The sequence below is a fragment of the Suncus etruscus genome, chromosome 2 (assembly GCF_024139225.1).
Source record: "Suncus etruscus isolate mSunEtr1 chromosome 2, mSunEtr1.pri.cur, whole genome shotgun sequence".
NCBI lineage: Eukaryota > Metazoa > Chordata > Mammalia > Eulipotyphla > Soricidae > Suncus > Suncus etruscus.
This window is the reverse complement of record NC_064849.1, coordinates 26,268,194-26,292,202: the sequence shown is the minus strand read 5'-3', so window position 1 is coordinate 26,292,202 and position 24,009 is coordinate 26,268,194. Positions and strand designations below refer to the sequence as shown.

The 24,009-nt window shown below is 37.1% G+C and overlaps 1 protein-coding gene across 1 annotated transcript in view; it reads right to left on the bottom strand.

Moving 5' to 3' along the window:
- Positions 1–303: 303 nt before the first annotated feature.
- CUL3 (cullin 3) overlaps positions 304–24,009 on the bottom strand; it is a 128,099-nt gene continuing 104,393 nt past the window's right edge. Inside the window, 6 exon segments of the mRNA XM_049768155.1 lie at positions 304–1,988; positions 5,892–6,037; positions 11,879–12,065; positions 17,497–17,631; positions 19,282–19,378; positions 20,193–20,317. Of these exon segments, the coding sequence (XP_049624112.1) occupies positions 1,857–1,988; positions 5,892–6,037; positions 11,879–12,065; positions 17,497–17,631; positions 19,282–19,378; positions 20,193–20,317 (822 nt within the window). The 3' untranslated portion in view covers positions 304–1,856.

Sequence of the window (24,009 nt, the reverse complement as noted above, 5' to 3'; positions counted from 1 at the left end):
GTTGCGATCCCAGCATCCCATATGGTCCCCGAGACTGCCAGGAGCAATTTCTGAGTGCAGAGCCAGAAGTAACCCCTGAGCGCCACCAGGCGTGACTCCAAAACCCCCCAAAAAAGAAAAATCCTGAGAATAATGTTAATAATAGCTCTCATTTGTATCTTAATGGCATCATGTAGAAGTGGAAAATGTAGAGATTAAAGCATAAGGCTTATAATTTCTACAGTGCAGAGACAAAATTAATGGAGCAAGAGCATATTTGCAAGTGTAAAAGGAAAATTATAACCCAAGACGCATGGGGAAAAATATTTATATGGAGTTTTTAATCCATATTAGAATTCAATCGTAACTTGACCATAAATTTAAACAGATACCATCTTTCGAGACATACATTCTAATAAATGTACCAACAGTATTGATAGTCAACGAAGGATCAGTTATTTGAACTTATTAGTAACATTTCATATTTCTATTCAACAGAAATCTATAGTGGTTTGCCCCAATTACATACCTGAAACATTGTCTTATAAAAACAAAATTAAATTAAATTAAGTTGAAGATAAAAATACTCTCAAGTTGAAATAAAGCAACTATAATTCTTGGCAGATCAGATAAAAAACATTGGTCAAAGTTGGAAGCACAAGATACCTAACATTAAATCTTCAGCACAGAGCACGTCTTAGAAAACATGAGACGATGACTCTTTGGAGGACAAGAACTAAATACCCAAGAATCATCAGATTTGAAAAATATTGCTTCATTATTTTTCGAACAGATGTAAGAACTGAAGATTTTGTTAAAAAATATCAAGGTAATCATAGTTATTGCATCTTGAGAATGCAGTTTAAAACAAAATGAATGGTGCACTCCAGCTTCACCAAAACACATACTTGATAAGGAAAATCTAAAATATTTATAAATAAAGTATAGATTGTGTGTGCTTTTCAAAGGGGCTGAATTAAATATAACCAGCTGCCAACTTTGTGCTCTGACATACTTGAATTAGTGGGTACGTGTATACTAAATTCATTTATTTTTGTCTACAATAAATGAAATAAAAACACCGCCCTATACAATCCACTATTAGCAGTGAGTACAACAGCAAAAATTATTATACAATTTATACATACTAAAATATTTTCTTTTATAGAGATAAAGCAGAACAAAACCTAATCAATATAATACTTATTTGGGAAATCTCAAAATTACAATAGGGAAAAAAACCAAATCAATGTGTAGTGAGCCCAAAACAAAGGTTCCTGGTCATAATAAGGCTATTAAGATTAGTAAGTGCAAGTGGTAGAATAAAGCATGCTCAAATCGTATGCTTGGGTCTTTGTATATTTATCAAATGTTTAAATTAAACAAGACTAGCTAAAGAAATGTCTTAAGCAGAACAAGATAATTGGGAACTGTGTCTTATCTTTTACCATTTTTGTTACCCAACTTATACAATGCGCAAAGTGCTAAGCAACACTACAAAAACACATTTACATCAACACTGAAGACCTGGGGAAATGAAATTCAACAATTTTATTTTAATGAGCTGTATTTTCTAAATTTTTTGTTTTATTTTTTTTCCTGTTTTCATACAGTATTGAAAACAAAACGCGGCACATTCACATTTTCCCGAGGAACTGTAAAGATGATCTCTACAGGGATATACGTTGAAAAGCCCAAAGCTCAATCAACTGATGTTGAAAACTCTCAAAGGGAGTAAAGGTTTGATCTGAATGGTCTAGAACACGTACTGTAATTTAATAGAAGAGATGGTCGTCTTAATATTTAATGATTTAAAAGAACTTCCCAGTCCATGCGAAGAGTACAGTCCAAGAATAAATCAAATTTTTGAACGCATTTTATGCTACGTAAGTGTATACTTTGCGATCCTCAGGTGTTCGTGCCAAGTATTCCCTTTCAATAAGTCCTTCAATACGCTTCTTAATAACAACTGGACTTGGTAAGAATCGTGCCTTCAACTGTTGAGTTACCTAAAGGTTTAATAAAAAGAAAATCAGACTACTTCCTACCCCCAAAATAATGGTAACATAACATATCCACATAAACACTCTTACCTTTAATAGAGCACTAAGTCATTTTAAGACTCAAACTTTGATTACCATAGGTAAAAGTACAGAAAAATTAAAATGTTTTATTTGAAAACAGGAGTGGCAAAAATATACTTGTCATGTAAAATATGAATACTAGATAGATTAGTAACTGATATAGATGAAATATAGTAATAATATATTTCCTATGGCTTAACTATTTTGGTGCTATAATCTACTGACCCTTGGATAATTGTCCCAATTCACAGAATTTGGGAATCACATGTTTAAAAGCAATCTCGGTCTGTACTACCTATTTTCATGTTCCAGCTCTCAAACTTAATAGTTCTGAGTTATTTTTAACCTCATTAGGCTGCCTTGCATATCAAATGAATTAATATATACAATAAATGTAATGCTTTAAAATAATCCCTGGTCAACAGTGACAATGTAGTTCTTTTTTAAATACCATTACTTCTTTCTAGGAGTTATATCAATAATTATCAGTTAACCTCAGCAAAAAGTGAAAGGTAAAAACTCACTATGTCCTCTAACTAATGATGCCATGTTCATCATTTTCTATGATATACTTTTGGGTGTGTGAAGGTGGATGTCCCCAGTAGTGCTTGGGAGCCCAAGGGGTCACTGCAGACCCAAAGTTTAGGGGCTTGGGAGGACATTAGGGCTACATCTTATATATTCAGGGGCAATGTGGGGCCAAAGATCCAATTTGATCCAATTTATTCACATTCTTCACTGACAGTACGTTGCCTCAGTTTACACATCAAGAAAATCACCAAGCGGCCGGAGAGATAGCATGGAGGTAGGGTGTTTTGCCTAGCATGCAGTAGGACATCCTGGTATCCCATATGGTCCCCCAAGCCTGCCAGGAGCAATTTCTGAGTGTAGAGCCAGGAGTAACCCGAACTCTACTGGGTGTGACCCAAAAAACAAACAAAAAAAAACAAAGAAAAAAAAAAAAAGAAAAGAAAATCATCAAGAGGAAAACTGACATACAAGTAGTAAAGATAGCAAGTAGCTACAGATGAAAATCTAAACTATTCTGAACCCAAAATCCACTTTTCTATGAACCTACCCCTGCCATCTTGAAGACTATCCACATAAATTAAAAAGTGAGTTCTCTTCAGCTTCTTTTTAGTTCATTTCCCAAAATCAGAATCATTCTTTGAAATCTGAAACATCACTATTTCTTTCTCCAGCTGAGCTTATTAACTTTCAGTGTCTATGAGCCTCTCTGCAGTCCAACACAACAAATTTGTTTTCAATCCACCAGAGATCTCTCATCTCTGATCCTTTCTCTTCCATGTGATTATCAACTTCCTTTAGCCGAACCACTTTAAGGGTCTAGAATATGTGTGTATATTCCTCAAGGTTTTTAATCCAAAAACAACTATTTGTTCAAATCTATCATTTAAAACTGACCACAGTTCTTTGTAAACCAGATGCAACAAAATACAGTATGACCTACCCACTGCCTATTTCTGTACATTCACTACAACGCAAACACATTAAATCTATAGCTATTTACAAAGCAAAACAACAAAAATTAAAATATTATGTTGCTAACTATGGTAAACACCAATACTGCACAATTCTAAATTCAAGTTCAGCAAGTTCCTGATTGTCACTTATGACATATAGTCTTTCAAATTTTAGTCTCTTTATGCTTCTAAATCTAAGTCCTACTGCATAACTCTACATCCTATATTACCAAGGGAAAAAAAGGCCATTTCCTCAATTCATTTCCTCAGATTCTCTCATCTTACAAATATTCATCTAAACTTGTATACATACTTGATTAGACCCCAGTATCCTGATCTATGTTCCCAGGCAGAAGTATATTCAAAACATTTTTTAATCCCTCAAAACATTTATTAACGTTACAATCAACCTGTGTTCTATTAATAGTTCTTGTCTGTACACTACTCTAGGAGCCAGATAGTACAACACATGAAGTTCTTGCTTTTGCACATAGCTGACCTGGATTAAAACTTCATGGAGTTCTCTGAGCACCATAAATGATTCCTGAGAGTTGAGCCAGGAATAAATTGTGTTCTAACCCCCCACCCCCATAAAAACAGAAAAGGTTCATACAAAAGAAAACAACCAATGACTAAATAATGCTCTCATTTTTCTTAAATCAAGCTTTGTTACATCAATGATCCATTTATTATACCCTCCACGCCCACTCAATTTGGTGGTGCTGGGAAGCCTTATGGGCCATGTTTTCTGTCACTGAGCTCAACACTGACTTTTTATTTTAAAGTAATCTACTTTTATTCCAAGTTAGACAAAATATGTTCAATATCTTTTCAAATAAAACAAACAATTGAAACCCTCAATAGTGTATTTCATCTTATAATACTACTTACTCACTCTCTGCTTTTTCCTACAACTAACCATGTCCACTCTCATCAGTCCAATCAAACCGTGCCAAGGTTTCTCAAATACTTAATTTGGTCTTTTCAGTGTGAAATTGCCGACTACTCACACACTAATTTTCCTCCTACTGTCACATGGCATATGTCAACATCGACAAACAGCACATAGTCCCTCTAGCTCTGACTATACAGGACAACCCTCTAGCCAATCAAGGTAGAAACTGCAAGTCATCTTAAATTCTCCCCCCTTTTCAGCATCAATTCAATTCTGCCAATTATATGTCATTTGTCATTATTCTGCTCTATTAATGTTTAATTTAGGCTTCATAATCTCTTATTTTTAATAGCCTTTCAATACACCTTCCATTCCTATATTTCTTGATCTACAAGATGGAAAAACTTAATAGACAGCAATAATCATGTATCTTAAAAAATAACTTTGGGGGCTGAAGCGACAGTTCAGTAAGTAGGGCACTAGCCTTGCACAAGGCTGAATGGGGGTGGGGGTTCAATCCCCTGCTTCCCATATGGTCCCCCAACGCCATTAGAAGTGACTCTTAAACAGAGCAAGGAATAATCCTTGAAAACAAAACAAACTAAAAAAGAGCGTTGGAGGTTGGAGGAATAGTACAGCAGACAGAGTAATTGCCTTGCATGCAGTTAGATCTCTAGTATCTCTTATGTTTCCTAAATATTGCCAGGAGTGTACTCTGAATGCAGAGCCAGGAGTAAGCCCTGAGTACTACACTACTTAGCATGGCCCAAATATTAAAAAAAAAATTTTTTTTTCTATAAAAGTATGGGGGCCAGACCATGCATGCAGTCAAATGAGTGAGATTTCCAGCATCCAACAAGGTTCCCCAAGCCTGCCAGAAGTGATTTCTGAGGGAAGAGCCAGGAATAACCTCTGAGCGGGTATAGCTCCAGAACAGAAACCAACAGTATTAAACAGCAGCAAAAACTTTGAATTTCATATGATAACACTCCCCATATATTATGAATATAGAAGTTCTTAAAAGTATGCTCATATTTCAGTATTTTGCTTATTCATTATTAAATGTCATGCTTATCATTACTTTTTATTTCTGTGGTGGGGGGTTGTTTTGTTTGGTTAAGGAGGACCCATCTGGCTGCACTCAGAACTCTGCTCTGCTAGTCTCTTCACCTCTAAAGTGCCATGCTCTTTATAAGTGTTATCTATGATTTGTTAATCATCTTCTTTTCTTCCTTTTTTGGGCCACACCCAGTGACGCTCAGGGGTTACTCCTGGCTCTACACTCAAGATATCGCTCCTGGCAGGTTTGGGGAACCATATGGGATACTGGGATTCGAACCACTGTCCTTCTGTATGCAAGGCAAATGCCCTACTTCCATGCTATCTCTGTTTTCTAATTTTAAATTAATCTTGCATAGTTGCATATACTGAGTCTTAAAGTATCCTTACCTCTGCTACTAAAACGTTATGCTGCATCTTCTTCCTAGATTTCATTATCCTCACTATAGCAGCTTCTATTTCATGTTTCCTGTCGTCATCTACTTTCTGCCTTGTTTCTTTCCTTTCTGGGTCAGATTCACCTTGTTTGGCAGCAACTAAAACGGAAGCAGACATGAACCATGCAATTAGCATACAGTAGCAAATATATGTTAAAAACAAAATAGTAATGATTTAGTCATACCACAAGAAATAAAATGTTTCAGAATAAATATACACATAATTCAAGTAATCATATTAAAGTGTTTAATTTAGCAGCATAGAAAATCTGTCATTTTTACATTCCTATTATATTTTTTTTAAATACAAGTTTAATTTTATAAATAAACTTAATTTTTGTACAACACTGACTCTTTCTGCCTACAAGAAAAATGCCTCCTAGATAGCTCTATTTTATTGTTTTTGGGCCACATTAGGTGGTGCTCAGGCAGGAGATGGGAGTTACAGAAATCAAAACCAGGTCAGATGTATGCAAGACAAATGTCCTACCTGTAGGATCATTCCAGTCCTGGTAACTAGTTATCTTTAATTGTAAAATGGTTTACAAATATTTTATGTTCTTGTGACTTTTAAGAGTTAATTTATCTTCCTGTATCCAAGGTTAAACATTACTGAAGGTATATAAAATAATACCCCCTATCTAATAAGACTTAGCCAGATTAAAAAAATTACCATTAGATTAAGAAATTCAAAATTAACACCAGAATGTCACTTATAGGAACTCTACAATTTAGTAATTATTTTGTACCTCTCATCAATGATCATAATAATTTCTGTAGTGTACCTTATTTATTTATTTATTTTGATTTTGGGTCACACCCAGTAGCACTCAGGCCACTCCTGGCTCTGTGCTCAGAAATAGCTTCAGGCATGAGGGACCATATGGGATACCGAGATTCGAACTACTATCAGTCCTGGATCGAATGCATGCAAGGCAAACTCCCTAGCACTATGCTATCTCCCCCCACCCCCTTTTGAGTACACAAAGGAGCTCTTTTTGTTTGTTTTGTTGTTTGTTCTTGGGCCATACCCGGTGATGCTCAGGGGTTACTCCTGTGTGCTCAGAAATCACTCCTAGCTCTGGGGACCTTATGGGACACTGGGGATCGAACCCAGGGGTGTTTGCATTGCACATGGCTAACCTAGGATGGACCTCAGTTCGATCTCTGGCATCCCATAAGATCCCCAAACCAGGAGCAAATTTCTGAGCATATAGCCAGGAGTAAACCCATAAGTGTCACCCGGTGTGGCCCCCAACAAATGTAAGTTGCATTTATACTATTAAAACAGAACAATGCCTTTTCTTTAAAAAGGTCAGCGTCATAAAAAAAAGGAGGGGCCAGAGAGATTGTAAGCGGGGCCTGGTTTGATAATCAGCATTCCGTATGGTTTTCTGAGTGGCACCAGTAATGATAATCCCTGAGTGAAAAGCCAGGAGTAAGCCCCGAGCACTATTGCGTATGGCGCAAAAATCGAAAGGTAAAAGGTACTGTTCTGGTTAAGAATATAAAAAGCTGGGGCTAGAAAGAGAGCACAGCCGGTAGGGAGTTGCCTTGCCCTTGGCTAACACAGGTTCAAACTCCAGCATCCCATTAGGTGTGCTGAGTCCTCCAGGAATAATACTTAAGAGCAGAGCCTGAGGTGGACTCTTAGTGGTCCTCAGGTTCCCCCCTCCCTCCGTACTCCAGGGGGGAGGTGCATGGGGAGGAGGGCGGGCAGACATCTGGCTTCCGGTTTCCTCTTTGATTCTGGAGACCAGCTCTTGCCAGGTATACGGTTTGGGGAGGCCCCATACCAGAGCTTTTCTCCCTAGCCTGGGGAGTGCTGGGAGGCTTGACAGCCCCCCAGCCATCCTTGTCTTTTCCCCCTGACTCCAGGCCTTCCTTGGGTGCCAGCTCAGATAACCAGAAGTGGGTTCAGGTGGACTCTTAGTGGTCCTCAGGTTCCCCCCTCCCTCCGTACTGCAGGGGGAAGGTGCATGGCCAGGAGGGCGGGCAGACATCTGGCTTCCAATTTCGTCCTTGATTCTGGAGACCAGCTCTTGCCAGGTATAGGGTTTTTCTCTCTTGGACTTCAGTTTTTCCCTGGGCACTGGTCTAGGTGGACTCTATAGGGGTCAACAGGGTTTCCCCCTATCTCTCCCTACACTAATGGTAATGCGCTCTGGGAGGAGGCCAGGCTGTTCTAGCACTGGTTTATATTGGGACAGTCAGTGGAAATTTTTTCTCTTTGTTTTCATATTGATAGTATTGTGTGCATATATTCTATATATCCATAATATCCATCTTGTATTGGGACCTTGATACTGTTCTACAAAGCTCATTTCTAATATTTTACTGCCTCAGTCCCAACCCTTACTTCCCCCCATCCTCCCATGTAGGTGCAGCTAATGACATGAAGCTCACCACATAGAATGATAAGTGCAGTTAGAGAAATAACTACACTGAAAACTATCATAACAATGTGAATGAATGAGGGAAAAAGAAAGCCTGTCTCGAGTACAGGTGTGGGTGGGGTGGGGAGTAGGTAGATCTGGGAAATTGGTGGTGGGAATCCTGCACTGGTGAAGGGGGGTGTTCCTTAACATGACTGTAATTATACAACTACAATTATATTTGTAATCACGGTGTTTAAGTAAAGATAATTTAAAAAAAAAGAGCAGAGCCTGGAGTCACTCCTAAGCATATCAGGTATGCCTCCTTATCACCAAAAAAAAAAAAAATAAATAATAAAATAAAAAATACATATATGAAACTAAAGAAGTGGAAATTAAAAAATGCTCAGACATGAATACCAAATCCAAAGTCAATGACAACAAAACTGACATCCAATCAACAAGCTGTACAATTGGGGATCAGTTACACTAGCATTATGGGGGGTAAAGGAGGGAGATATGGGTTGCATGCTGGGAACAGGGATGGAAGGAGGACAACGCTAGTGGTGGGAGTGCCTCTCATTCATTGTCACTATGTGCCTTACTGTGAAAAATTTGTAATTCACTTTGGCCACAATAAAAATTAAAGAAAAAATAGAACTAAAGAGATCTACAAATCAGTGTAATTGAAACCCAGAACTAAGAAGTCTGAAAACCATTTAATGACAACTGAGAACATGTAATTATGGGTGGTATTTAGATGTACAGAATTACTCATTTTGTGTTAATGGCATAACAATTATGTAGGAAAATATTGTGATGTGTGCCTTTTGGGGGGAATATGCCTGCAAATTAAATTCGAAGCAAATATGTACACATGAAGGGGCAAGGGCAGAGGATTGGGTATGACAATCAGAGTGCTCAAAAATGTGGCAAAGAGATGATGGCAGGTGAATATGGGTTATGGATATAACAATGTCCATTCAAGTCCCCTCCACTCCATTTTCTACAAATTTAAAATATTTAAAATAAAAATATGGGGAAAGAAAAAATAAAAAATAATAAGTAGGGGGTAGGGGAGGGAGCACCACCCAAGCAGGGCTTAGGCCTGAGAGCCACTACCAATGAGGATGGATGAACCATAAGGAACAAGTTCAATGCCTAGAACTGATGAAGTAATGCTGCTTGGTAGAGAGGGAGCTGTGGGCCATTCTGGGTAAGGAGGAGAAAGCAAGCAGGACAGGGAAGGTGAAGAGACAGCAGCGGGGAGGGAGGGAGGGAGGGAGGGAGGGAGGGAGGGAGGGAGGGAGGGAGGGAGGGAGGGAGGGAGGGAGGTAGGTTAGAGAAACTTGTTTAGTAGAGAAGTGAAATTTTCAAAGGAGCCTTAAAAATTCTTTTTTGAATCTAGGTAATTCCAGCTATATCTCATTTGAATCTAAAAAAAGTATATGAGTCTAGAATACAAATAAATATCTGATTCTAGGAGCAAAATATTTGATTTTTAAACCAAGGGGGGGAGGGAACCCTGTTTCTTGGCAAATCAAGAAAAATCTGTGAGATCACAGTACTTACTGAGTGAAAACCATAAACAAAAACAGTGAGTGAAAATAATCAATTTGCAAATGAAAATCATTATTTATAGATTTTATAACGGAAAGGACTTTAAGTTATCATAAAGTAAAATTCTCCATTACATAATCATACTATTTTTTTCATATTCCTATTTTAAGAGTATAGACACAAATAAAAAGTAAAAATCCACTTTAGAGAAGACTTTTTAAATAGTATTCCTATCTGACAGTATTATTGCTGGACAGAGAATCTGGAGAATTAAAATCAGGGCTGCTTTTATAAAGTAAGACAACAGTGGGTAAATCATATAGCCATCACTGTAGATTTTCCTACAAATTTAAGATACAAATAAACTATGCTACATCTGTATCAAGCTTGCATCTGCTTCAAATTATCAAGTCCTATCTTGTAGTGGGGTAGGGAGGGAGAAAAAAGGTATTTTTAACTTGTGCTGCTTCCTTAGCGTTTTTTGTTGCTGTACTTTCTTCAGTGTCAGGGACAGAAACCAGGACAGAAAACATTTGAGTCTGATGTCTTTGTTTATAATGTATGTTTGTAAATATTCATATGGGAGTAATGAAGATACAATGATAAGGCTTGAAACTATGATTCAAAATGGTTTTACCCCAATACCACTTAATTAAATCTAATTCCTGTGAAAAAAGGAAAATAAAGTGCATATAAAGTTTGTGAAATAACTGTATCAGGCAGAGTGGTAGCACAGCAGTAGGGCATTTGCCTTGCATTTGGCTGACCCAGGACTGACGTTGAGTTTGATCCCTGGCATACCCCAAGCAAGGAGAAATGCCCAAGGCAGTAATAGTATAATCTTAAAGTAAAACAAATACTTTTAAAAATGGACATAGTATTAAATTATAGTCAACTGAAAGAATTCTACTTTAAAATGTCATTACATCACCACCGCTCGGGCCCCTTAAAAATGGGATTTACAAAAATAATTAATGGATCAATTAATACTAAGGTACTTAAGTTTGGAAATCACATTGCGTTTTTATGTTTTTTAAGTTAAAGATATTTCTAACTTTAATCATCTTTAAGATGAATTTAACAATTTAAACTTAAACTATCAAAATAGCAATAGTAGTAGGGCTAGGGTTATAGTCAAAATGGCAGAGCATATATCTTGCTTGTGCAAAGTCCTAGTTTTGATCCTGGCATCAATCATATGGTCTTAAGTTAGGTTTGACAAGAGGTGATTCTGTGGTATATAGGGTCACAGACCTGAGCACTGTCAGCATGAATCTCCTAACAATAAAAACTATATAGTTCCCGGAGAGATAGCACAGCGGTGTTTGCCTTGCAAGCAGCCGATCCAGGACCAAAGGTGGTTGGTTCGAATCCCGGTGTCCCATATGGTCCCCCGTGCCTGCCAGGAGCTATTTCTGAGCAGACAGCCAGGAGTAACCCCTGAGCAACGCTGGGTGTGGCCCAAAAACAAAAACAAAAACAAAACAAAAAAACTATATAGTTGCACCCAAATATCACATTTTGGATAACTCCCATTATTTTATAAGTGCTAACACACTAAAAAACTATAACTAATAATTTATATGTAAAAAGACCATATGGAAATAATCTTGTTCGCAGTATGACGTCAATTTTTTAAATGCTTAAAGTAATTAAGTAATTAAACAAGATTTTTGTTTTGTTTTGTTTTGTTTTTGGGTCACACCGACAATGCTCAGGGGTTACTCCTGGCTCTGCGCTCAGAAATTGCTCCTGGCAGGCTGGGGGGGTGGAGGACACACCACATGGGATGCTGGAATTCAAACCACTGTCAATCTCAGATCAGCTGCTTGCAAGGCAACAAGCCCTATCTCTCTGGCCACATTTTGACAGAAACACATACCATAAAGCTATCATGTTCCTTAATTCTCTAAACCATGCCACACCAAAAAGCAATATGTTCATAGAAGAAATCCAACATATAAGATTTTAAATTTTTAAAAGGAAAAAAATGAATTTCAGATACCTGTTTGAATCTTGACTCTGTGTAGTTTGGACGTAAACTGATCATTAACTGTAAATATATGACCATTTTCTATTTCCTTTGACTTAGGTTCTTTCGTAAGAACCCGCTGTGTTGGTTTGCCACAGGCGAGGGACTGCAAAGCTCTAACGAGCTCTCTTTCAGGGATATCTGTTTCTTGTTGAATTTCCTGAAATTCCATCAAATTGACATCATTAGGGTTTTGCTTTGATTAAAAATATTAAAGTAAATTAATGACCAGGTAGGCAATTTTAGAATACTTTATACAGGATGATTAAAGAATTCTCTGGGGTGTTATCTGTATTATTGAAACAAAAGCAGAAGTTATTTGAATAAGAGAAAAAAAGCAATTTTTAAATCACATTACTGAAAAGATATTTTTCTGTTTCAGAATATACAATGCTTAGTCCAAAACCACCATCTAGCAGAGCTTATGTAATATTTAACATTTAGGTAAAAATAAAATGTAATAAAAGTTGTAAGATGTAGTCACTAGTTTTACAAATTTTAATTCTCATCTAAATTTATTCATTTTATTTTCTAAGTCACTTTTTTCATAAAAAAGGTAGACTGAATTCAGCTCTATTAACATGCAATTTGTGTGATCTAAGCTGTCCACATTTAGTGCTCTTTGATTATAAACTTAAAAAAACCCTGCTAATTAATATAAAACATGAAAGAAGTCAGTAAGAGGTCTGTTCTGATGTGCAAACAAATAATACTTTGAGGGGCCAGAGAAATAGTACAGCAGTAGGTCTGCCTTGCATGCAGCTGACCCAGAACGGACCTGGGTTCAATTCTCGGCATCCTACGTGGTCCCCAAAGCCTGCCAGAAGCAATTTCTGAATGCAGAGCCTGGAGTAACTCCTGAATGCAGCCAAGTGAGGCTCTCAAACAAAAAAAGAAAACAAAGACCAAACAATAAACCAAATAATATTCTGACTATGTTTTATGGCCTTAATAAAATGCAAATATAAAAACAAAAACAGCTCAGGAGAGAATTAAGTGTGTAATTCATTAATTTAGGTAATGGAAAATTGAGAAGAATGTAAATTTTAGTGACAGATTCTTTTGCTTTAAATTATCTTTCAGATATCCACCCACTTTACGCATGTTTTTGTTTTTTTTGGAGTTATTTTGGGCCACACCCAGCGGTGTTCAGGGGTTACTCCAGGCTCTGCACTCCTGGCAGGCTTGTGGGACCAGATGGATGCTGGGGATCAAATCCAGGTCCATTTTAGGTTGGACGTGTGCAAAGCAAACACCCTACCACTGTGCTACCACTCTGGCCCCTAGTTATACATTTAAAATGCTACAAATACAAATTAAAAATGCTGCAAATTAAATAGGAATTATCAAAGCATACTCACTATAATTGTTCTAATAGGTGTTGAGTGAGTTAAATATTTCATTGTTTCATACATTTAAATAACTATAAACAAGCGCAACTACAAATTAACATGTATCCTACATTTTCCCCTACATATATACATATCAGTAAAATTAAATGCATAAAAATACATATCTACATGAACAGATACTAGGATAGTATTAAATATAAATGTGATCATACACTCTTAATTTCTTTGGGGGGGGGGAGCATATACCAGGAGTCTCAGAGTTTACTCCTGGCTCGGTGCTACGGGATCATTTGAGGCTGACAATCAAACTCAGGTCAGATACATGCCAAGCAAACATCCTACTCACTGTGCTATCCCTCAAGCCCCAAGTACTTATTACAGTGATTTTTGATAGCAAAAGATATTAAAACCAGAGAACTCTATATTCTATACCAATATAAGTGGAAAGTGAGAACGCAAAGGACTGTACATTAGGACATACATCTGTCATTGAGTTTTTTAAAAAGGTTTTCCAAATCATGTACTTTTCAATGCATTTGCTTCCTCAAAGGTACAAAGGTTTTATATTTACTGACATATACTGGAAAGTACTAGAAAATAGAAAACTACCTTTCAAGTTGCCTGACTATTCTAAACTCAGAATTTGCTATTTCTTTTGTTCATCTGTTGAATTAAAAATGGTTTCTAATTGGGACTGGAGTAGTAGTTTAGCAGGTACCGCATTTGCTATATGTGGCCCATCTCCTGGCATCCCATTTGGTCCCCCAAGCCTACCACGAGTAATTTCAGAAAACAGAGCCAGGAGTAACCTGAGAGCTGCCAAGAGTGGGCCAACAAACAAACAAACAAACAAACAAATTAAACTAGGTATACAAATTAAACAAATTCGTGTATAGTCTGTATATTCGTGTATAGTCTGTATGTTGGAATTTAGTAATTACTAACAATTGGTTTTTAAAAGTGGCTTGATGCGGGCAAGCAACAGTTGTTTGTGGCTGTTTAAATGTTGCTCAATTAACAAAAAGTTCAGCACTAGCACCAATGTACTAATCAATTATTCTTGGAACCATCACACCTAACTTATGCTAAAATTTAAGGTCATTCTTTAGGTATACACCTGAACTTATTAAATAAGTATAATAGTAAAACTTCTAGTTTTAGCAGCACACAAATTTTCACATTTCCCTGTGGCATCTGACATAAAACTTGGTCATTCTTAATTTATCATATAAATGGTAGTGATTATTAAAACAGGCATTTGGGCCTATGATTAATTTCAAGTTAACTTTTTTATTATATCATGATTAATAACTATCCAAGGGTCAGAATTAATATAAGAAGGTAGAGTTCTTACTTTATACTCGGTCAACCAGGTTTGCCTGCCACCACATATGACCTCCAGGTTTTACTAGCAGTGATCACTGAGGAATAAATGGAAGTATCTTGGAGAGAGTGGTGAGGAAAAACAGCCATTTTGGGTGTGAGCATGGTGTTGGACAACATGTTGTACTCAAGAAATAACAATAGTACTATAAGTCATGGTGTCTCAATCAAAACTAAATTAAGAAAATTAAAAAGAGCTAAAATTTAATCTTTTAATTTCAGATTTTTTGTTTCCTTTTCTCTAAAGATTGGCTTTCAATTAAGGCTAGTGGGTGTTGGGAGAGATCTGAAAGGGCTGGAACAGATGATATGAATACAAAAGGCATGAATTCAAGTCCATGTACTCATTTCAAGTGCCCTGAGCACTGTCAGGGGCAACCTCCCATGTATCCACTTCACAGCAGCCCCAACACCAGAACACCAAGTATGGCCCCCCAAACAAACCCAGAATATTCATAGCAGTTAATTTTAGACTTGAAAATTAACTAATCTTTAGGTTAAATATAAAACAATTTGATACTATCTAGTGTAAACTCAACCTAAAGATAAGCAATGAAACAGATAAAAGCAAAAAAAAAACAAACAAAAAAAAACCCGCACATCTAGTGAATTTACTTTTTAAAAACAGTGTTAAGGTAAGTCAATGGAGTAATAAGTGTTTCTTTCTGTTGACAAATGTTGCAGGAACGGATAATTACTTGTGTGTGTAAAAATTTCCTGGCTCTTGTGCTCAGTGATCACTGCTAGTAAAACCTGGAAGTCATATGTGGTGGCAGGGCAAACCTGATTGGCTGAGTATAAAGTAAGAACTCTACCTTCTTATATTAATTCTGACCCTAGGATAGTTATTCATCATGACATAATACAAAAAATTAACTTGAAATTAATCATGGGCCGAAATGTCAAAATAAAAGATAAATCTCCTAGAAAATGGAAGAAAATTCTTTATAACCTTGTGGTAGCCAATAGTTTCTGTGGATATTAAAAACAAATTACTAGGGCCGGAGAGATAGCATGGAGGTAGGGCATTTGCCTTGCATACAGAAGGACGGCCATGAGCAATTTCTGTGTAAAGCCAGGAGTGCTGAGTACAGCCAGATGTGACACAAAAACAAAACAAAACAAAACAAAAAAAAATTATAGAGAAAAAAAAGAGAAGAGTCAAGAACGTGGCTAGAATGTATAATCTCACTCTTCAGAATATACCATATTAAAACCATAAATTATGGAGAAAAAAGGGTCAATGGATATGGCTAGAATATAAAATCCCACTGTTTAGAATATACCACTAAAAAAAGGCAATCAATAGCAGAAGATAGCAGCTCAAAAATCAGAGAAAGAATTTGTATACAGTTTTTGAAATACCCAAGGAAGCTACATGATGTCACCAAACAAGACACCAAAACAAAAGAGTATACAGACATACAAAAGATGCTCAACATCATTAGTCATCAAGGAAAGACAAATAAATAATCACATGTCAGCTACACTGGCTGAAACTGAAAAAAGTGATGATGACCTGATTCTAGAGGAGATGTGGGGAAACAGGACAAATGGCTACTAGGAAAGTAACTGGTCCTTGAGGATTCAGTTTGACAGTTTTTTAAAAATTAAACACTGTTCTATCCATTAATAGCCTAAATCTACTTTTTTATTATGACTTGTGGGCACACTGGCAATGCTTGGAGGCTACTACAAGCTTTGAGAGTTTAAATCTAATGACTTAAGTGCCCAGCAAAAGGTAAATGGGTTTAAAGAGGAAAAAGGAGGGTGGCACTAAATCTGCATAATAGATTATTATTCAATAATAAAAAATAAAGAAATGCATATATATCCTATTCAAAATTAAATAGGGAAAGAAAAGACTATTAAAATCATTTTACAACAGGAAGGTTCAAATAAAGACGGTACCAAATTTTCTTGAAATTGGGGCCAGAGCGGTGGTGCAAGTGGTAAGGCATATGCCTTGTGCATGCTAACCGAGGACAGACCACGTTTCCATCCCCCAGCATCCCATATGGTCCCCCAAACCAGCAGCGATTTCTCAGTGCATAGCCAGGGGTAACCCCTGAGCGTTACCTGGTGTGGCCCAAAATAAAATATAAAAATTTAAAAATAATTTGTCAGGGGGTCGGAGAGATAGCATGGTGGTAAGGTGTTTGCCTTGAATTCAGAAGGATGGTGATTCGAATCTCGGCATTCATATGGTCCCCCGAGCCTGCCAGGAGCGATTTCTGGGTGTAGAGCCAGGAGTAACCCCAGAGCGTTGCTGGGTGTGACCCAAAAACAAAAAAACAAACAAAAAAAAATTCTCGAAATTATAGGCCTCTGGCTACTTGGGCCAGAAATAGTGAAAAAGAATGAGCATATTCCTTTGATTGCTGAAAATGACATAATTTGGGGGAACAAATCATAGTATGATTGTGATATTTAAGTGTGTAGTTTCTTTTTTATTGAGGGAATGAACTGGGTCACATCCACTGATGCTCAGGGGTTACTCCTGGCTCTGCACACAGGTGACCACATGTGGTGTTGAGATTCAAACCGTGATTGACCACATGTAAGGCAAGAACTTGCCACTGTACTATTGCTCTGGCCTCTCCCTAAGTGTGTAGTTATGTATTTAGTAATGATGAAACATGACATGTATAATGCTCACATTGTTCCGTAACTCAATTTTATCGTTGTTTTCTCTAAAGAATGCATCATCATTTTCTCTGAGTATGCAGAGGTCATGACAATAACCATCACTATCCTATCCTGTTTTAATAACATTTTTATAATAATCTATTCAAAGAAGATGTATGAATATGAAAATCAGAAACAATAATTGGTTAAAAGGTTATTTTTCCATACCTCAAATGTGTATTTTTCTCTATTATTAAAAAGCATTAATATGGTCATCTGGAAAGTAGAGACTTGTAGTATGTGCTTCCGCGTATTAGAGCCAGTTACTTGTGCCCCTCCAACACCAACTTCAGATCCATCCTCCTGTTTCATTAAAAATATACAGATAGAATTATCTTCTGGTAACTTTATGGTACCATATGACTTAGAAGCAAGTCCTATAATAATGTCCAACCTCCTTTATTAAAATTATAAACCTTTCTTTATAAAAAGTAAATAGTATTTAAAAATCTGGAGATTTATATTATGAACTAAGAGGTACAAAGGAAGTAAATGTCTTCACTAACGTATAAATTATTTTTTAAAACCCACTAATCACTTATCTTCAAAAACCATAATTTTATTTAACATGGTTATTAAGAAAAAGCCTTTCCTTTAAAATAAGAGCAAGTACACTGAGCTGAGTAGGACAGGCTTCAAATACTGAGCATGGTTTCTTTTCCCTCCTCAAAGGAGGACCTGGACCTAAATGAGAAGACCTGGAGTCTCCAGGGCTCCTTTTCCTCCTCTGAGCTAGGAAGCTCTCCAGCCTGTTCAAAAATACCATGGATCTTCTTAAACAACAACTGAAATCTTTAGCAAACTTTCCTCTTACACAAAAACATAGTGTCAAACATTATTCAAGTAAAAAAACAAAACAAAACAAAACCTAAGAAATATATCTCATTTCAACTAAATACAATAACTAGAATATGTGCAGGCGGGGCCGGAGAGATAGCATGGAGGTTAAGGCGTTTGCCTTTCATGCAGAAGGTCATCGGTTCGAATCCCGGCGTCCCATATGGTCCCCCGTGCCTGCCAGGAGCAATTTCTGAGCCTGGAGCCAGGAATAACCCCTGAGCACTGCCGGGTGTGACCCAAAAACCACAAAAAAAAAAAAAAAGAATATGTGCAGGCATTTTAAATGCTACTTTCAAGAAGTTTTATAGTGAAGGATATAAAAGTATGATGAATTAAAATATCAAAAAGTGTATTTGCTGCTGAGATGACAAATATGGCCTTTTACTTAAGATATGTTTAGAACCTTTTAAATTGCTTTTTACTGTAGAGCTTAACACTTTGATTTGACTTTATACAGATAAAAGTAAATGATAAAAATAAAATTTCACAATCCTAGATACATATTTTAAAAAACTTTAAAAAGAGTGGAATTCAGAAGCTGGAGCACTAGCGCAGTGGTGGGGCGGTTGCCTTGCACATGGCTGACCTAGGACAGAATGTGGTTCAACTCCCTGGCATCCCATATAGTCCCCCAAGCCAGGAGCGATTTCTGAGTGCAGAGCCAGGAGTAACCCTGAGCACCACCAGGTATGCCCCCTCCCCCAAAAAAAGAATGGAATTCATTAGTGTATTATCAGCAATGTTTTCTATATTTCACAAACCTTAAGTGTTAACTAGTCTTGATTTATTGGAAATAGGATTACTGGTGTCTAGTATTATAAAAAGAATTTAGTCTTATAATGCCATCAAATCAATCTAAATTATACAATCATGCCTCAAATCTATCTTGTAAAAAAAATGCAACTAATTACTAGCTATTCCTTTAGAAAAATTGTTTATTGGTAGAGGCATACTGTCAACTGAAGTTACTGGAAACTGAGGGTATAGATAAAACCCAGGTTTACCAATTTAAATATATCTGAAATAGGGAAAGAACAGAAAAATAATTTAAACAGGCCAATAAAACCCAAGACTAACGTCACGTGTAAACAAGTTCAATCTATCAATATTTACCTTTTTAACTGGTCCATAAAAGGTGGCATTGAGATCCGCAGAACCCATATGATGCTGGAGTGTAAGTTGTCGACCACTGTGTTTGGCTAAGTAAAACCTTCAGCAAAACAAACCAGATTTTAGACTCAGGCCATTTTCACATTTAAAATGATAAACTATAGGTTAACAATCTTTAAATACTTTTAAAGGGAGACTTTAAAAGGTAAAGAAAATTTTAGGAATCAAGTTCCTTGACAAAAGAAGGGGGAAAAACTGGAGTAAGAAACAAACCTAAGTAACTCAGATGCTAAGTGGCAGAGAGCTTACTACTGGCTTACTTGTCTCTGGCCTGCAATAAGGCAAGGATGTTCAAAAGACAAACAGTATCACTTTAAGTTATATTCCTATTGCCATAGAACAGGGGTCTCAAACTTGCGGCCCTCCGTACAACGTTTTGTGGCCCTGCTCTAGAGGAATCTTTTTTTGTTTTGTTTTGTTTTAGTTGTTTTACTACTGACTTTGCACTCAAGGATCACTCCAACTTTGCCTCCCAGGCCCCCAGGTAAATTGAGTTTGAGACCACTGCTAGAGAGGGTAGGGTGCTTGCCTCGCAGACACTTGACCTGGGTTTGATCCACAGTACCCCATATAGCCAGTCCCGTAAGCAACATAAGAATTGATCTTGAGTGCAGAGTCAGGAGTAAGCTAAGAACAATGACAGTTTGTGCCTCACAACATCCAGAATATTCTTAAGTAAAAATTAATGATGAAGAAAAGACATTCTTCTAAAATAAGTTATATTACAAATGAAAATAAAAATGATAAAACTCAAATAGGATGTGAAAATATCAAACTCACCGTCAATCAACTAGCACTGCTTCAATATTCAACAACTACTTCTATTTAAAACTCAAAGTAAGATCTAGTTTTACCTTCTAAATATTTCAAAAGCATGTCTTGGTGCTGGTGGGATATTGCACTTTGGTGTGGCTGACTGAGTGGGCCAATATCCAGTTGTTAGCACCCGGACAGTGAGATCAACACCACCTAAAGATACCTGTGTGAAAGAGAAAAAAAAATGTTTCCCCAAAATAACTAGGGTTTAGTAGTTGTTCTGTCAAGACACAGCACTGAATTATCATGATGTTTTAAATTTCACGTAAAATTACATAAACAAAAATATTTCTAATGTTTTAATCACATTCAAACATTAATAAAAAACTGATACTTTCTATGTAGTTCATATTTTGACAACTTTTGTACAGGATAGGGTAAAACCAATTCTGCAGTGATAGCTAGCACAGCAGTAAGGCATTTTTTGCCTTGCACATAGACCCAGGTTTAATCTCTGGCATTCCATATGGTTCCCCCCACCCCCACCCCTGCCAGGAGCAATTTCTGAGCACAGAGTCAGGAGTAACTCCTGAGTGCCACCGCTGCTGAATGTGGCTCAACAACCCCCCCCCCCAAATAAAAAACAGTAAGTACTTTAAATTTTAAAAAATCATTAAGAAAGTAACTCCTCTACAAATATGGTAACATCAATGCCACAGTGAGAATTTCTTTTGTTATCCATGGATTATATCGTAGGCCACCGTCATATAACCTGATTTAGCTTGTGAAACAAATTTTTAAAGGAAGAATAGGTTTATAAATATCAATAAGCATTTCACTAAAATTTCTTTATAAACTTAATATGATGATGATTCCACTTTACGAAAATTAAACCTGGGGCCGAAGTGGTAGCACAAGTTTTAAGGCATCTGCTTTTCAAGTGCTAGCCTAGGACGGACCATGGTTCAATCCCCCAGAGTCCCATATGGTACCCCCAAGCCAGGAGTGATTTCTGAGCACAGAGCCAAGAGTAAACCCTGAACGTCAACGGGTGTGGCCCAAAACTAACAAAAACAAAATAAAACAAAACAAAACAAAACAAGAAAATTAAACCTAGTAATCTTACCTGAACCTTAGGACATAGATGATGAAGACTGCCAAACTGTCTATATGCAAGTAGGTAATGATGTGTGTGTGAAAAGCAACTTGATTCAACACAGCCAAGCAATAAAATCTTTGCTTTCTTCTCTATACTCATCCATACATAATTTAGTTCATTAATCTTCAAGAATTCTGAATATCATTTTCTAAAAGAAGGCCCCACTGACCACTGTTCCATACCATAGGCAATCTTCTGTATTGCCTTATTACTTCCAAGTGTTTATCATCTATTACTGATGAGAATGTAACTTCCATCACAGAAGGGATATTTTTGGTATGTGTTTGATACAGAAAACACTTACTGAATTATTGTTAAATGGGGAAAACTGAGAATGTACAAAATTATGTAGTAATTAATATTTCCTCATCCTTGCTAAAAGTATATATATATATTTTTATTTTGAGGTCACACCCAGAGGCACTCAGGGGTTACTACTGGCTCTGCGTTCAGAAATTTCTCCTGGCTTGGGGACCATATGGGACGCCAGAGGATCGAACTGTGGTCTGTCCTAAGTTAGCATGGGCAAGGCAGACGCCATACCGCTTGCGCCACTGCTCTGGCCCTAACTTTACAAGTATTTTGCTTATATTCAAAATATAGCATGTGTCATGACTGTGGCAAAGTGCACAAGTGGAATATCAGAATAAAACAGAATACATTACATAATCTGATATAAATAGAAATGATAGCGTCATTTTTTGTTCATCTTCCACTTCTTAAAAAACAAAACAAAGAAAAAATAGACAAATTCTTACAAACTCAAGTATGAGATTTGTCTAAATGGAACTACACTAAAGTAGGTTATGGCTAAGAAAATATTTGTCCTATGACTTCTAAAAGCAAATTTTAGAATTTCTTGCTTTATTCCAACAAGTCAAACATCACTAAGGAAGTTAGAGAACATCAGCTCAAGTACTGGTGGTAGTTTAAGGGTACAAAGATTTTAGAAAGCATGTTTGTTTTGCTTATACAGCAATTATTAAAATGTTAGTAATTGCATGCAATTGAGTACCTGGCAATAAGGGGAAGATATACTCAAACAGCTATGTCAATACTTGTTGCAGATAACAAAGTATAAGGTACATTCTAGGGTAGTACAAAATATATCTGATTATCCAGAAAATTCAGACTTTGTAACAAAGAAAATAACAGATTCTGATAAAATCCTCTTTAACTACCAGCTCTTTTAAATGAAATAACTAAAGATGGAAATTTTCACATTCAAATGCCGTCAACCATTATAGACACAGTAATTAAAATTTTAAGTTTTTGTTCCTGATAGCCAGAGTCTCACTAATGTGAGATATCTGTATTTTATTTTTCTCATTGGGGGACTGTTGCACCATAACAAAGAATTTCTGTATTTCTAGAGGAGGATCATCAGAAGACCCGCTAGGATGCCATCTCCTTAGTGGGGATTGCTGTTTCAAAACTCCTGAGGAATATAGGTCCACTGGGAAGTTTTTCTCCCCAGTGTAGATGGCTGGACAAAATTCCTGAGAGATATCTTACAATGAGATTCATGGTGTGGTACTGACATTCTGCCTCCTTTATACAAACATTTAATTAGCCTATTGATAATTCTTCCTTCTGCTGGGTGTATATAGTAAAACCTTTTACTTCCTAACATAAGAATTTTTACAGACAAATGTAGCCTTGATTAAATTTCTTTTCCTGGAAAACTCAGCTTCAAAAACAATTTCTTTCCTCTTTCTTTTTATGTCATAGCTGTTTTTTGTATGTTTGTTTTTGGGTCACACCCAGAGGTGCTCTGGGGTTAAGTCCTGGCTCTGTGCTCAGAAATCACTCCTGGCAGGCTTGGGGGCCCATGTGGGATGCTGAGATTTGAACCACCTTCCGTCCTGGATCGGGCTGCATGCAAGGCAAATGCCCTATTGCTGTGCTTGCTCTCCAACTGCCATAGCGGTTTGTACCAGAAAAAATGGCTTTGCTTTAGGGACTTCCCCTAGACCAGTGGTCAGCAAGCTGTGGGTCGCGAGCCACATGCGGCTCTTTACACTTTTAATGTGGCTCTTCGGTGTGCCGGGCGGCCGCTCCAGGACTCTGCTCCTAGCCTGTCAGTGCGCGCTGTGTGTGGAGCCACTGCGGCCAGCTCCACACAGCTCCAGTCGGGTCATGTGTTATTGGGGGGGGGGGGGGTGACTTTCTGTGTGGTACTGCAGCGTTGAGGCAGCATCCTCTCTGTCTGCTGCCCTTGGTTTTAAAAATGTGGCTGTCAAAATAAATTTCAATCGTGGTTTTGGTGAGATTTGGCTCAGTTGAATAAAAGAAGGTTACCCACCACTGCTTTGAAATCTTGCTAACTAATTTACACTCCAAAAAGGTTTGGCCAGGATAGAATTGGGCTATTGAACTTTACCAGGTATAGGTTCCGCATTCCTTTCTTTTAAGTTTATCTCTTATTGCCCCTTCCAAAAAAACCACACCTTAGGAAGTTCGTTATTTCTTAGAAGCCTCTAGATTTAAAATCCTGTTCCCTGAGGATTCCCTAAAATTTGATAAGGAAATCTGGCTGCCTGCTAAGTTTACTTCTTGTAAACTTAATTTACATCAGTATGACACCCAGGTCCTGGCCAAAGAGGAACTATTTTGAGATGTTAACACTTACCTTCCCCTAGTTTGGACATTAAACTTAGAACATGCTATTTCTCCCACATACACTGTGTGGTCTCTTTTCTTCTTATTTCTCTGCCTGTGCATTCACTCTCCTCAAGGAGACTTCAAAGTTAGCC